Source organism: Myotis davidii, unplaced genomic scaffold, assembly GCF_000327345.1.
Source record: "Myotis davidii unplaced genomic scaffold, ASM32734v1 scaffold6, whole genome shotgun sequence".
NCBI lineage: Eukaryota > Metazoa > Chordata > Mammalia > Chiroptera > Vespertilionidae > Myotis > Myotis davidii.
The window spans coordinates 3827031-3843853 of NW_006383011.1; the positions used below are offsets into that span (position 1 = coordinate 3827031).

Sequence of the window (16823 nt, forward strand, 5' to 3'; positions counted from 1 at the left end):
TGGATTTTGGGGGGAAAAATACCTTTTTTTTTTTTAACAGCACTCACTGTGTTTCGAGTAATAAGCTTAGATTGAGAACAATCCCACGAGCATAAATTCCTGTGGCAGCTACTGGTTATGAGATGAAAAGATTCCTTATCTGCTTTAGAGGAATACCTCAAGGGAAGACTTATTACCTTTTTCTTCTATCATGAAAATGATTCTTCTAATTTCATGCAACGGTATTAAACTATTAACAGAGTATTATCTGCAACCTATTTAACAGCTACTGTTAAAATCAAATTATACACAAAGCATGAACTAACTTTTAAGTTTTTAAAAATATAATTGGTGTTTAATTAGCTAAAAAAGATAAAGTTTAAAAATATATTCTGGAGTAGATTGATTCATTATCAAAGATTGACTTTTCTATTCTATTTAAATGTAAGAGAATTATGCCTTGCTTTGTGACTTTTTTTTATCTTTATTGCCTTCCTCTGGCTTAAAAAAAAGTCACAACCCCTTCAGCAAGCTAGGAAACATACAAGTTTGTTTTCTGAATGAAAGAAACAAAATATTAGCTAAAAATTAGAGTCTGAATCATCTTCACTTGAATATATATTTTATTTAGGATGCTGCAACACTAACACCATGTTCATAAACCGTCACAAATTTGTACCGAGAAGCACACAATCTTTAAAATGTGCTGTTTTTTCACAAGTGATTTAAGTATAGTATTATTATTACTTGGTACTAGAGTCAAAGACGACTTTTAGCTTCTTCAGCTTTGGGGTATCTAGTAACATCGAAATGATTGTCTAGTCAGGCAGAGGAAAGAAATTCAAAAGCAGTTTCTTTTTCTTCTGATAGTTCCTTTGCAGTAAGATCCATCTTCTCACGTGAGAAATCATTAATAGGGAGACCTTCAACAATCTTCCATGTCTTATTCTGTTTGAAAATAATTGCAAATAAGAGATTTACAATTACTGATCCTCTAGCAAGTAACAACTTAGTTTGAACTTCAATCTAGAGAGTATCTGTTTTAAAGTCTGATTCTAAAGAAGCAAATCAAAACCCAGATCTTAATTGACAGATAATTTTGATACAAACTCAACACTTGATTTTAAAACTTATTGACTGTAGAAAAAAATTGTTTAAATGAGGATTAATTAGCAGACAAAAAAAAAAACTAATGATTTTATAATTATAATAAACAGCAACAATATTGAGAACTTTTGCTTCATTTAGAAGATAGTACTTTAGGTATCCAATATTAGAGGCATAACAAACTATGTCTAGTGGGAGGAGTTGAATCTTGCTTTCCAGATTAATTTCAGTCTTTTGTTGATCTGAAGTTGTGCTTCATACGACTTTAAAGCTGAGAATATTTTCTAATTTAGTAAAGGAACAATTTTCTAGATTACATTATGCCATCCTATATAATAAAAGCCTAATATGCAAATTGCCCAAACAGCAGAAAGATCGGTGGAAGGACCAGTCACTATGATGCACACTGACTACCAGGGGGCAGACCCTCAATGCAGGAGCTGCCCCCAGCCTGCAGGCCTCAGGCCAGCCAAGGTGGGGGCCCCCAATTGCCCCACAGAGGAAGGCAACTGGCAGGAGGGTGGGAGTGTGGAGTTTGGAGGGCGGGGCCAGCAAGTGGCTGGCCAGGCACCGCCCACTTGTTCCCTTCCCCCCGCCCCCCCAGATTGGCCCTGCCAGCCAGGCCTAGGGACCCTAACCATGCACAAATTTTGTGCATTGGGCCTCTAATTATTAATAAAAACATACAATTACTTTCCCAGTAGGGAAAAGGGGGAAATAATTCCCAAATACCTTACCTTGATTGTAACGGGGAACGAGTACAGCAGATCATCGGGAACACCGTAGGAGTTGCCGTCGGAGATAATGCCCATGGACACGAACTCTCCCTGAAAAAAACAATTTTTACATTCTGTGGTGCTTAGGAATTAGTTTGTATAACCAACTAACACATGGACTAATGAAATTAAAACAGGTGACACATTCTTACTATATGCATTACTTCATTACTGTATAAGGAACCATCACCAGGCACTTCTATGCCAGGGTAACTTTCTTGGATATTATCTCATTCCACTCTTCCAATCAATGTATGAAGTAGGTCCAAGAAACAAAATCCTCATTTCATAAATGATGAAACTATGACCCAATATAGGCTTTAAGATGAAAAAATGTCTCTCCTACCATGTGTGCTAAGTACTTTATATGTGTGTGTGTGTGTGTGTGTGTGTATAAATAAATAATCATCTCACTTATCCCTCACAATCCATGTACAAGATGACAAGATAGCTCAGAAAGGTTAGATAACTTCTCCAGGTTACTCAGCTAGTGGACAGCTAAGCCAGGATATGAACCTAACCTGCCTGACAGCTAAGGTTATGTGCTTGCACATTACAGCATAGAGGACAAAAGTGAAAGAAAGGCCTGTGCAAACCACTGAGTCCTCACCTCTGGGGTCCCAAACCAGATGTCCCTGATGTGGTCACAGATGGCTTTCGCAGCAGACATCGCACTGGATAGTTTTCGAGCCTTGATGACAGCAGCGCCACGCTGCTGCACAGTCTGGGTGGAGCAGGCAAAGACAGCAGTGTTACTTGGTCATGACAGCAGCATTTTCCTCAATTCCAAACTGATCCTGGGGTGAAAGACTGCAACCATAGCTTAATGTGTCCCCTCCAAAATCAGGCAACTACCCAATGTTGGCCTTACTAACCCATTTTAGTTATAAGTACCAGTCTTTTTAAAAAAGAGAAAACTACAAATCTCCACAGAGAGTTTACCATATTTCATTCAAAAAATTTGATTTCTGTATAAAGATAACCAGATGACGATCAATGCTGGCTACCACGCAACAGATTAGATCAGAATGGATCATGACTGGCGTAGTAGGACCTCAAAACAAAGTGTGCAGTCATTAGAAACTGCAGAAGACCTGCTCTCCTTGTGTCCCTCCCTCCCCTGAGCCCTGGAGCACATGCCGGTCAGTAATGTGGCGTCTCTCAGAGTTCTTTATGCTTGGCTGTTATGCAAGCTCCCAGATTTTTCTTACTGTGATGAACTCTCCCTTGAGCCAGCTGTCATTTTTCAGAGCTTCATAAACACCAACTTCCTTTCCTTGCAGTTTCACTTTGGCATGGTTGACATCTGGATACTGAGTTGAGGAATGGTTTCCCCAGATAATGACATTCTTTACATCCTCAGAAGTCACACCAAGTTTAAGAGCAATCTAGTTAAACAGAAAACAAATACATTACTTACATAAAGCTTTTCATTTCAACTGTGACCTGTTTGTTTAAGAGTAGAGAGCATCATACAGTTTGTGGTTAACTTATTAGTATAGTGGGTTTATCAAATATAAAACACAAAGCAAGAGGTGAATATTGCTTGAATATGTAAATGTGACCCTAGTTTTGTTATTACTTACTTAGAGACTTGCCTTAGCACTTCTGAGCAATTAGGTATTTAGAAAGTTTCTACTTGGCTGAAATGTTTATTATACACCAAATATAAATGAACTAATTTTCAAATATTCCTAAATATGAAAATTTTACAGTTGAAAGGGACTTAGAGGAACAAAGTCTGACTGTCCTGGTTTTACAGACCAGGAAACTGAAGGAAAGAGTTTAAAATAACAAAATGCTAAAATTATAAACAGATGTAACAATCTCTAGCTCTAAGTTCAGAAAGCACTTTAGAATCCCGTAGGCCTTGTGGTTACATGAACATCAATTATATAGTACAGTGACCACAAAAAGGGTTTAAAAGTTATGTTTTGAAAGATTTAAGTAAAACCAGTTGTTTGATTTCCCTGATAAGGTAATATGCAGAAAAACATTATGGTTAGTTATGTGCATAATTTGTTCCTAATTAGACAGAAGAATTTATGATGAACCAGAAAGAAATGTTGCAAAAAGGAATTTTTAAAAGTTGATGTGTTAGGGTGACACTGTGGGTGATTTTTCTTTCCTTATTATAATCATGAGAGAAAAAAACAGTTGTGTCAGAGTCCATAGCTTTTGAATATTAAATAAAAGCAGCACTGCATCAAAGTTCCTTTTGAGCATTAACCATATAAGAAAGGGAAAACACTCTCGTATTTTAAAGGAATTTTAAAAACAAGGATGGTAATAGCCCCAGACTGGAAACAACCCCAAAGTCTTTGAAGAACAGTTAAACAAACGGTGGAACCTCCACACAATGAAAGAAACAGTGTAAGTGGAACATACAACAACTTGGATGGATATTAAAGGCATTAAACTGAGTGAATAAAAGATAACCTCAAAAGATTACTTGCCCCATGATTCCATTTTTGTAACATCCTCAAAATGACAGAGTTACAGAGATGGAGAACAGATAAAGGTTTTCTGTGTTTTTAGGTGTTCTTTTGTGGGTTATGGGACAGTTCTGTGTTTTGACTATGGTGGTTATTTATAGTAATCTATATATATGATTAAAGGTCATAGAATCATTCATAAAGACATACAAAAAGGTAAACACTGCAGAAATCTGAGTAACTTGTTAGTGGTAATGTGTGTGTAGTCTAGTCACTTTCCTGCTTTAATAATGCCATAGAGTTATGTAAGATGGCACCATTGAGTAAAGCCCGTGATAGGTACATGGGATTCTCTGTACTATTTTTGCAACTTCTTCTGCGTCTATAATTATTCCAAAATTAGAAAGTAAAAAACAATAGAAACAACACAAACAATTAACCAAACAAAAAAATAAGGATAAAAAAGGCCATTACCTAAAATGTTTGCAATGACCTTACTCATCTCACACTAATTTACTAAGTTAAGAAGTAAATTGTTTTTACTTTCATTATGACCCTTAAAATAAGTTGAGACTGCTTTAAAAACATGTTTTTTAAAACATGTTTTTATATTTTTATTGATTTCAGAGAGGATGGGAAAGGGAGAGACAGAAACGCGAATGATCAGATAATCATTGATTGGCTGCCTCCTGCACGCCCCCTACTGGGGATTGAGCCCACAACCAGGCATGTGCCCTTGACTGGAATCGAACTTGGGGCCCATAAGTCCGTAGGCCGATGCTCTATTCACTGAGTCAAACCAGCTAGGGCTTTAAAAATATTTTTTAATTGATAGATTTTAGAGACAGAGAGGAAGGCGGGAGGGAGAGAACGGGACGGGGCAAGAGAGAGAGACACCAATTGGTTACCTTCCGGAGACGGAACCCAAAACCCAGGTATGTGCCCTGACTGGCAACCTTTTGGTGCATAAGACAACACTCAACCAACTGAGCCACTCTAGCTGGGCTCATTGGTTGATTCTTAGATGTGCCCTGACTGGGGATCGAACTCACAACCCTGGCATATCAGGACGATGCTCTAACAATAATCTACCCCACTAGTGCGAGGAGCCCGTTTTCTTAAATCTTAAAATAGTTAGATAATTTTAAGAATTAACTTATAATCCTTATGGATTTTTTACTTTTTAAATTACTTCTGATCTAAACCCTGCTTCATCTAGAGTTCTGCAAGTATTAACTATTATATCAGTCTTCATGAATTAGCTGGATGGCTGGTTTCTGGGGTACCCAGCTACTGACCTGCTTCCTGGCTAGGGTAGAGTGGTGTGCCATGCAATGAGTACCATTTTCTCTGTGTGCCATGATCTGAAAGGACTTGGGAAGAACTGCCTATTTATATTTAGCTGTCATTGTAGAGAAAAAGGAAAATTTATACCTGGGCAAGTAACCCAAGATGTATATTCTCAAGAACTCAGAACAGTCTGTTGAATGTCAGCTTCAGCTGCTCCGAAGTACAGTGACGACCCACTGCCTCTAGGCCTCTCCTCCCCACAGGAGGCTCCTCTTGCTTCGTCTGCCCTGTTGCCTGCCCGCCTCCTCTTGTTCTTTTGATCTCTTGAGCTAATCCACTTCTGTCAGGACAGCAAAGTCCAGTATTTGGCACCCAGCAGATGTAAATTCTGAATATCATTCATGTCAGAGCTGGTTTAAATTAACACGTATGCAGGACAGCAGTTTCTTGTTCCCTTACACACTTTTGTACCTGCCACACAGATCTATTAAATAGTTTTTACTAATTCTCCAGCCCTAGCAATTTTCTTCCTCTGATGCCAGCTAACTGGTTTCACTGCCAAATTACCTTGTCAGCAGACACATGAGCAGTTCTGGGTTGCAAATACACAGGGGAGTTCTGCAGGTGATAAACAACTGCTGGGAAGCTAAGTCCTCTGAATTCCAAAACAAATCATGTATGACTAGTAACCATTCACGTAAGAAAAATTCCTCTTTGGGTTTATTATTTGTCACTGGATTAAAGAAGAAACTGCTTCTTCAGAAATTTTCTAAAAGTTGTCACTGTGCCAGGCTGGCATGCTGAACACTTGACAAAAGTTAAAGTTTGATGAGACAGTTTCTTCTTCCCTCTTTCCTCATTTAGACTTTCACCCCTACAAGGAAAATGGTTTCAGGCCCTGGGACAAAGTGCCACTTAGTAGTACCTTTGGAAGCAGTATTTTCCAGTGCCTGCCTCCATCAAGGCCTCAGATGAAACAGCAAAGATGATGGGAAATTTGTTAGTGGTGTCATTTTACCTTTTTCTCCTTCTTACAATGAAATTAAGTAACCATCCAGAATCTACAACGGCAATACCTATATCTTTTCCTTAATTGTGAAATAGTACATGTTCTATAGTACCCAAATTAGAGGCCATGCCACTCTTCTGGACTAGTGTCTATAGTACCCAAATCCCCTGTCTCCAGTCATTCAAATTCCTATTCCTTCCCAGCCACCAGACTCTGGCTAAATAATAAGGAAAAGTACCCAGCCCACAGCCTAATCTTCTCAGGAATTATTTGCGATTTAAGTTTGTTATCCAAGAACCTTCTAAATTAACTGGAATATTCAGGGAGATATTTCTGAGGTATGGCTCTTCTCAACTCTTGCATATGTCCCTCTTAATAATACTAAAAATTAATAGCAGCCAACCTTTATTGAGTTTTACAATGTGACAGGCACCACCATAAGGGCTTTACATAGATCTTATCTCATTTTACCCATATAACTACTCTGAGATAGATACAATTATTATTCCATTTTATGGCTTGAATATACTTTCTCAAGATGACACAGCTAGTAAGTTGACATAGGTCACTTGATCCCATTATGTAAGAATACACACAAGGGTTTGAACTTTGGCAAATCTAGGTGGCACCATCATTTATTAGCTATATGACTTTAAGCAGGTTCCCTGACTTTCCTGGGCTTCAGGTTTCTTATCAGTAAAATAGTGATAATAATGTATATTTCATATGGTTCCTATAAGAATTAAATGGTTGTGGGGGGTGGGCGCAGGGTGGAGGGGGGCCCATGAGGGATAAAGAGGGAACATCTATAATACTTTCAACAATAAAGATAAAATTTTAAAAAAGAATCAAATGGCAAATTACATGTAAAGTATTTAGCTTAGAGTAGAAGTTTAACAAATTTTCTCTTTGCCTGGTCTGAATGATCAATTTTCAGCATACAGCAGACCTCACATCATCTTTTGGTAAAAATAGTTTTCTTGAAACTAAACAAAGTTGTCTTCTCTAAAAGAGGACTACACTCATACACCTACCTGGCAGTGATGACCTGTGCATAAGGAGGGATGGCCAGAAAATGACTGGGGAAGAGAAAGAGCTTATGTCCCAGAACTAGAATTTTGCCATGACTTCTAGGCACCAGCATCGTCTAGATCTGAGGAAGCCCAGGAAACCAGCACAGATGAGTGGCATGGCCTTTAATTTTTAAAAAAGCTATGGCTAATACCCAGGTTACTGGTCCCTTGGCATAATGTAAGGCTCCAAGGGGTAAGAAAAAAATGATGATAATTAAAACTTAGCGAAGTAGTGAAAAGTAGGAAATTTTATGGAAACATATAAATATTAAAAAGACATAAAATTAAAAATGAGAATATAAAATTAACAATTAAAAATCTGAACTTGATTGCTTGGTTATAGGGGAAAAGGAAGCAGAACCACCCAAATACATACAGCTAAACATTTCATTTTACAATCTCCTTTATATCTGACAAAAAACACACAAAACCCTAAATATGTACCATTATGTGAATTATCTATACTAGTGAATACTTTTAAACCACTATCTTAAGAGGACATTAGCAACAACATTTAATTATAGGTAGCAAATGAGATATACTTGAGAAAATTAAGTAGGAAGTTCAGCTCTGGTCTTTATAAGACCAGATTTAAAGACTCCCTAACAAACTGGAATAGCTTCCTACTAAGCAAACTAAAAAAGCACAAACTAAGCTTCATCGCCTTTAAAAGTGAAAGAAAAGCCCGGCCAGGTGTGGCTCAGTGGTTGAGCATCGACCTATGAACCAGAAGATCACAGGTCCATTCCCGGTCAGCATACAGGCCTGGATTGCAGCTCGCTCCCCAGTGTGTGGTATACAGGAGGCAGCAGGTTAATGATTCTCTCCCATCACTGATGTTTCTATCTTTCTCTCCCTCTCCCTTCCTCTCTGAAATTAATAAAAATATATTTTAAAAATATAAAAAGACAAAAAGTGAGAGAAAAAGGTTTTATAAAGCTGAACATTCATGAGACTTTAAAAGGCATTTTTCTTACCTGAGCTTTAGCTCGGTTATGATCCAAACGAGTCAAGCAACTGAAGTTCTCCTTGGGGATGGATGGTGCCGACTTAGAGGCAGTCAGGCAGTTGGTATTGGCTGGGTTTCCCACCACGATGACCTAGGATATAACCCATTACAGCCGTTATAGACCATATTCTGCTTAACTAAAGTGTCTCAGCATGACTGACACATGTGTAACATGTTGCCTTTGTATCAACTTTGTGCCAGCTAAATATGTAGTTAACAGTTTAGCTTCTTGTAGGTTCCTATCTTCCCTTCTGAAAACTTTCCCCCTCTTGTTAGGATATCCTGTGACTACAGAAAACATTTCTTTAATAAAACCACCATTATATATATATATGTATATATAAGTCACTTTTCAGGTAGCGTTGCTGTCCAAGATCTAAGGTACATGTCTTTCTGTTTTGTTTTGTGCCAAAATAGACAGCATTTACCTACTTGTCATAAAGAAAAAGTAATCTGAGGCTCTATCTCTGAGTTTGATTTATTGATAAAATTTTCCTTCTTAAAAAAGTAGTCCAACAAAGAAATTCTACTCAAGTAGTTTACCTTTGGACAATGATTTGTTTTTATGAATGAAAAGTGTTTTTCAATCTTGCTAATCCTATGAATTAATGTAGATATTTGCCAAAATACAGATTTCCAAGTCCCATCCATTCTATATCTACTAAATCAATCTTTAGGAAAAAGCATTTTAGGATTTTTTTTTTAATTGGGGAGACATGGGATATAATGAATTATAATACAGTATAGGAAAATGTATACAGGGACTTTTAAGTTTTAAAAATCTCTAATGTAATGATCATTTTTAAAAACAGTGGCCTGACTGGTGTGGCTCAGTGGTTGAGCATCAATCTATGAACCAGGAGGTCATGGTTTGATTCCTGGTCAGGGCACATGCCCTGATTACAGGCTCGATCCTCAGTAGGGGGTGTGCAGGAGGCAGCTGATCAATGATTCTCTCTCATCATTGATGTTTCTTTCTCTTTCTCCCTCTCCCTTCTATTCTGAAATATATATATATATGTAACCAAAACTGTGAAATAGTATCAAACTTAAAGAAAAGATGAAAGTATAATGAAGAGACTAACTCCCACATCTCCTTTACCCAGATGCTCTAATTTGCTCTATTTCTCTCCCTCTCTTTACCCCATCCCCATCCCTTAGTGTTTTATTTTTGGCCCACTTGAGAGTAAGCTGCAGACATGATATCTTATGCCCCTAAGTATTCCATATCAGTGTGTATGTCCCCCAAAAGGACACTTGGCTGAAGGGCAACTACTGTGCAAATAGAACTACAACTCCAAGCAGCCTAGATTTTAGCAATCCAAACAACCTTATAATTTTATGAACCAATGTCACCCCAATAAGTTAAATTAAAAAACAAACAAAACAAATAACCTTGTAATTTTTTACTAAGAGGTCTTTGGATTTCTACTCAGCTCATCTCTATTATTTTCTAATGATTACAGAAAATAAAAGTTAATTATTTAAAATGAAGTCTACAGCCGAAACCGGTTTGGCTCAGTGGATAGAGCGTCGGCGTGTGGACTGAAAGGTCCCAGGTTCGATTCCGGTCAAGGGCATGTACCTTGGTTGCGGGCACATCCCCAGTGGGGAGTGTGCAGGAGGCAGCTGGTCGATGTTTCTCTCTCATCAATGTTTCTAACTCTCTATCTCTCTCCTTTCCTCTCTATAAAAACTCAATAAAATATATTTAAAAAAAAAATAAAATAAAATGAAGTCTACAAAAGCAAACAATCAGATGTCTATGAAGTATTATAATAGAATATTATAACTCGCAACTTTAAAAATCTTATAAATTTATTTTACCTTTCTCTGAAGTTAGAATACAGAAGAAATAGTATATCAAAATCAACAAAACCTCTAACCAGCAAGCCTTCTACTGTGGGTAAAAGGAGGCTTCCTTGCAATATCAAGATAAATTTAGCAACTAAAATAGTTTGATCATAAGGAGAACAGAAAGTCATACTGACTCAACTCCTCAAGACAAGCATATCACTGAATGGAGAAAATCTGAGCATTCAGAAGCTACCATCTCCTATTGCTAAGAACACAGTTTACAGCCACCTCCCTCTACAATCATACACAACCCAAATGTCTGAACAAATATTCCCAGTTAAAAGGCACCAGAAAATTCTATGCCTTGTGGATTTACAAAATAATATTAAAGTTACAAGTAACAGTAATAGGCAAAATATTTTCAAGCACCTCTAAATACAGACTTCTACACCATCAGAGGAAAACGCAGAAAGGGAGAGCCTGTCAAGCAAAACTCTGTATCTGTATTTACTGGCTATTGCACAGACTGGGGGTGGGAAGCAAACAATTTTGTTGAACTTAAATGCTGAGAGCAGAAGTTTCAAATGCTAATAATGAAAAGCCCTATCAAATACTACTGCACTGGTCACCTTAACTGACTTCTTGGCATATTTGTCCAAGGCGGCACCCTGGGATTTGAAGATTTTCACATTAGCCTTGAGTAAATCTTTCCTCTCCATGCCATCCCTTCTTGGCATGGAGCCCACAAGAACAGCCACATCCAAGTCTTTGAAGGCAACCTCTTCTTTATCCGTTGCGATGACATCTGTGAACAACATGGCAATAAATATGCAAATACTTAAACACCAAAGTCTGAGGCTTTCTTTTTCATATTGAATCTATCCAGTAACTCCTTCACTCTGTAGCAAATGTTTCTTTTACAAGTCACATTGATAAAAAGTTTTAGACAATTTAGAATTCAACAATAACACCAGCAGAAATGTCAATATGTTTATTTTATTTTCCTATGTCAATAATTATCTCAATTTCAAAAATTATGATACAAAGGTATAGTATGATAACTTTCAAGGCAACATTTGTTATTCAGGCTAATAATCACAGATAACACAAAAAAAGAAATTAATTCACCTAATCTGAAGTTAACATTACATTAAGTATTAAAAGTAATTAAAAAGGTCATGACTAGAGTTATTGACTGAATGTTTGTGTCCTCCACAAAATCCCTGTGTTGAAACTAGCCCTCCTGTGATGGCACTCAGAGGTGAGGCCTCTGGAAGGGGATTAGGTCATGAGGGTGAAGCCTTCCGGAATGGGATCAGTGTCCTTAGCACTGCCCCATCCCTTTCACCATGCAGGGCGGGGAGGAGGAGGCCGTCTATGACCCAAGAATTGGGCTCTCATCAGACACCCAGCCTGCTGGCTCTGTGCTCCCTGACTTCCCAGCCTCCAGAGCTGTGAGAAGTAAGTTTCTGTAGTTCATAAACCTCTCAGTCTATAGTATTTTTGTTAAAACAGCCCAAATGGACTAAGACAACCAGGATTGAGCATACATTTTTAGATTAGTGAACACTTGTCACAGTCAGGCTGCTCGAAGCCCCCAAATAGGTATATGTATGAACTCTAGATGGAGAAAAATAAATCCATCTTTTTCCCAGCCATAGATTTTTATTTGCCGAGCCTTCCCTCCTGTCATACTCACAGTTGAGCAAGGACAAGCTGACTGGAACATGTGCCCATTAGAGAGCAGAAGGAACTCATCACAGAATGGAATAAAAATAGGAAAAAAAGCAACATAGGAAGTTTATTTGGAAACAGGTGAAGAAAGGGAGCCAGCTGAATAGCTTGGGTAGGGTAATGTGCTTTCTTACATAATTGTGCAACCTAATGATTTAGATGGCAGTATCCTTTCTAATAAATGTTTATTGAACATATACATTCTGAGTATGGCTTCCTTGGGTATATATTTTGCTTTGTGCAAACTTTTAGAAGAGTATTATTAATTAAATCCTCATCAAAAGAAAAAGATCATGATAAAGGTCAAGCAAAACATTCAAATTAGTTTATGATTTGACTAATATTTTAATAAACCTTTCAATCAAATTGAAGATTTCTGTCTTACATTTATGTAATAGTTCAATGATTCTCAAAGGCTCTTATCAGAACCCTGGTGAACTTTTTCAAACTATGTAGTAGATGATTATAACAATTTATACTATATCTCATCAGATGACAGGGACTATCTATATATATGAGAGATCAACCCATTTTCAGTCACATAGCAGCATATGGCTCTGGAAGACAGAGTTAAAAAAAGTTCTCCATTACAGGATGCTACTATTACTACTTAAATAGACTTTAAATAACAACACAGTGTAGACTATTTCAGGTGTACAACCCTTGTGCAATACTATACTTTATTAGTAAAATCTATAATAATAAAAGTTTAATATGCTAATTAGACTGGACGTCCTTCCGGGTGACGCTGGGGCTGTGAGGGAAGCCCGGATCCCAGGTACCAGAGGGAAGCCAGCAGCTGGGGAGGGAAGGCCTACTCTTGCACGAATTTCTTGCATCGGGCCTCTAGTAAGTTTTATATAAGCATGGTGGATAAAAGTATAGACTTTTACTTTACACTGGTTATTTCCCACTTTTACCCTTATTTATTCTTGGTATATAATTATACTTACTTATTTTTGATATACATCTTACCAAGTAGTTGAAATTTTAGAAACAAAACCAAACGACGTTTATGAAATAATTTCTAATTGACAGGTTAACAAAAATCTGAAATCTAGTTTTTGAAAGACATAAAATACTAAAAAAATCCCTCTCTCTTCCACTCTCTAACATACCTTTCAGGAGGGGAAGGGCACAGTCTTGCAGTTCCATTAGGACACCATCCAGGACACCCATCATGGGAGTGATATCCAACAGCACAAGAATTATAGGCTGTCAAATAAATAGCAAGTTCAGTATCTGTCAGTGTAGGTTATGTCACTTAGTCACAAAAAAAGACCTTTTAAAAAGTTTTTGCTTATTTGTTGTGTATATGTGTATAATTCCCACTAATTAGTCATAATTATTTTAGGTCAGGTATCTAGTATGATGTCACTTTTGGAAAAATGAATGCTATAAAACCAGCAATGGTTGCTAACAGACATAGTAAGAGGAATCACTAATACTGAATTTTAAAGGAAAGATACATGGAATACATAAATACATGGAAGAAATATCAAACTGAAGTGACATGCCACCTGAATCTGTAGATCTGATTTGAGTTTATGGAAAGCTAAGTACAGTATTGGGCATGAAGGAAGAATTCACTATCCATGGATGAAGAAAATGGATAAATGAACACTTTAGAATGTATAAGTACACATTTATAGCAGTGTGCCTAGTACATTAATTGGGATTACCCATTCCTTCACCATTTAAAACTTCCTTTGCACTACGTAAATGTGGGGCTTTATTGACATTCTTTTTAGTTTAAGATTTATAGGCAGTTGCCCCTACCTGGTCTTTACCAAAGACAGATCCATTTCCGATACTGTACAGCAGCGAATATGCGATTTGACCAGCTGCTCCAGTCACAAGGACTCTGACTGGTTCAGGCTGGAATGAAAGAGACCCATTAACATCTTATTAAAAAGCGCTATTTTACCCTAAAGGTATTCAGGAGTTTCTCTATAGTAAGACAACAACATACTTTAAAAGTTAATGCTGAACAAATGTAATAATCTGAACAATAACGATTTAATTAATAATTTAAAAAAAAGTTAATGCAAAATTTTAAAGTCTCTTTGTGTGTGGATTAGTAGAAAACGAACTTATCCCAGACCTGGCCCAGGAAAACAGTGTACACAAATTAGCTAAGCAACTTCCTGAATCTATGTCCTCTGGCTGCATATTTAGGTGGCATCATTTAACTCTTACTGTTATACTGGATTTACTTACATAATCTCATCCATCTTTTAAAGGACATTTTACCACTAAAATAGGCCTACCAATGTTGAAGTGCATTATGTGGTGATACAAACCCTGGCGGCCATTAGAACCCTACATATTCTCTTAAGTAAACTCCCCACTTCTATCTGCTCAACAGAATCTTTTACACCAGGAAAAGGAGTGACAGTGGTTAAAATTTTCCATTCACAATGAACCTAAAAGTTTTAATAAAATTATTAATCATGATTCAACTTATCTCCGTGGTAGAGGAAAAAGAAGCCTTTATTTTTTGAGAAAAATGAGAAAATAATAACATCTGAATTATTAATATAATAAATTTTAATATTAAATAACAATAGCAACATGTAATGATAGTTGACAACCTGATTCCAAAGGGAAATAAATTTTAAAAGGGAGGAAGGGAGAAAAGTACAAAGAGCACACCCGTTACAATAGAGAGAAGTTGCTGTATAGATCTCAACAGACCCCAAACAAAATAGGAACATGTGTACAAAAACAACGAATATTCACAGTGATGATCCCAAGTCATGAAAATAAATTAAGCTCAGAGAAAATTAAGCTCAGAGAATTAAAAAGAGAAATAGTTCTATTAAAAAGAGCTAAACAAAAATGTTTGGAAACAATGGGTAAGTTTTAGTAGATGGAAAGTTCAATCAAGTGGACTATTCCTTTGACAATGCTAGGTAAATGGACGTCTACTTGACACCTCTATTGCTACTTGTCTGAGAGAAGTGGCCTACTGACTGGGATAGAAGCATTTGATTTTTTTTAATATTTAGAATTCCCTCTTCCAGAGGAGACATGCCTCTGGGATGGAAGGAGACTACCACCTTGAAGAAGCTTTCTAACTTTCCAACCCTCACCTCTGAAGTTCAGGAAATAAGGGCCAAGTTGTAGAGAAATGAATCTGATCATAGCAGACTATGAGTGCAATTTCTTCCTCAAACATGTGACCAGGATGGGAATGAAAAAGGGAGAAAACTATGGAGGTTTCTCCCTGACTTCCCATTTCTCTTCCCCATCCATATCTCTAAATATAGAAAACGATAATTCCCCAAATAAACAAATTTTAATGCAAACACACATCTATGTTCCCAAGTAGATTTTAGATTTATAAAGAGCATTGTATATGGTTACTTTCTATAATATGGCATTCACATGTTTTTAACTTTGTCATTTCCCCTTCTCCACTTGGAGTAGGTGAGAAAAGGGAGTAAGAAATTATTCCTCTTCCCTCTTTAGAATGCAAACTCCTTAATGACAGGGGCCTTGTCTATTTTATTTATTGTTGTATTCCAACTACCTAGAACAATGCCCTGAACACAGTTGGAATGCAATTACTGAAGGAATAGCTGGATCTTGTAAAATTACTACCAAAAACTTGGAATTGTAAAATAATTGTTTGGAAGCAAACCTAACACACTTCAAAAGAGTATTTAAGATATTTTATTACTATATACTTTGAATACAGCAATGAGAAAGTCATAAAACTTAGTGACCACCGTAGTCCTTGGTATAGTTAGCAAAATTATTTTAGGTCACTAGTTCCAATGATATATATAGTCTTATAAATCAATGGATGAACTGTTCTCACTTCATTTATTAAGCAATATACCACTGAACCTCTATTATGTGCCTGGTACTATTTTAGGCCAGAGGGTTAGAGAGGCAGTAGATTATAATAAAGAGATGGCCTTCAGACTAGACTTCTGGATTCAAATCCTGACTCCACAACTCATTAGGTGTATCGTTATGTTCCTGGCAAGTTCCCTACAGTGAAATGGAGATAATAATAGCAGCTGCTTAACAATTAAGGTAGTTGTAAGGATTAAGAATTAACATACAAAGCATTAATAACTGTGTAGCCAGAGCTACAATTATAGATCTCTGTCGCCACAGAATTTTCCTTTAAGGAATCTTATAGCCTGTGGTTTCCTATTTACATGTCTGTTATTTTCTACTAGACTGTGAACCCCCTCCACCCCCCACACCAGTCCATTTCAGACTGTGAACTGAAAGCGGTCCACCTTGGACTCAAATTTGCAGTCCACAGAGTGCTCAACAAATATTTGTTGACTGAATCAAAATAAGGATTAAGAAAACTATAAACACATGCTACTTCAGTGCAAAGCAAGTTGGGATAAGAAATGAGGGGGAAGCCCTAGCTGGTTTGGCTCAATGGATACAACGTCAGCCTGCGGACTGAAGGGTCCCAGGTTGGATTCCGGCCAAGGGCACATGCCTGGGTTGTGGGCTCAATCCCCAGTGTGGAGCGTGCAGGAGGCAGCCAATCAATGATTCTCTCTCATCATTAATGTTTCTATCTCTTTCTACCTTCTCCCCTCCTCTCTGAACTAATAAAATATAAAACCATCTTCTGTC

General features: G+C 37.2%; 1 protein-coding gene across 1 annotated transcript in view; it reads right to left on the bottom strand.

Moving 5' to 3' along the window:
* Positions 1-584: 584 nt before the first annotated feature.
* The window catches only part of MDH1 (malate dehydrogenase 1), an 18558-nt gene continuing 2319 nt past the window's right edge, over positions 585-16823 (bottom strand). The window contains exons 2-9 of the mRNA XM_006778546.2: positions 13989-14087; positions 13328-13424; positions 11105-11280; positions 8647-8769; positions 3074-3250; positions 2473-2586; positions 1824-1913; positions 585-927 (exon numbers count right to left, since the gene is read on the bottom strand). Of these exons, the coding sequence (XP_006778609.1) occupies positions 802-927; positions 1824-1913; positions 2473-2586; positions 3074-3250; positions 8647-8769; positions 11105-11280; positions 13328-13424; positions 13989-14087 (1002 nt within the window). The 3' untranslated portion in view covers positions 585-801. The remainder of the gene's footprint in view (positions 928-1823; positions 1914-2472; positions 2587-3073; positions 3251-8646; positions 8770-11104; positions 11281-13327; positions 13425-13988; positions 14088-16823) is intronic.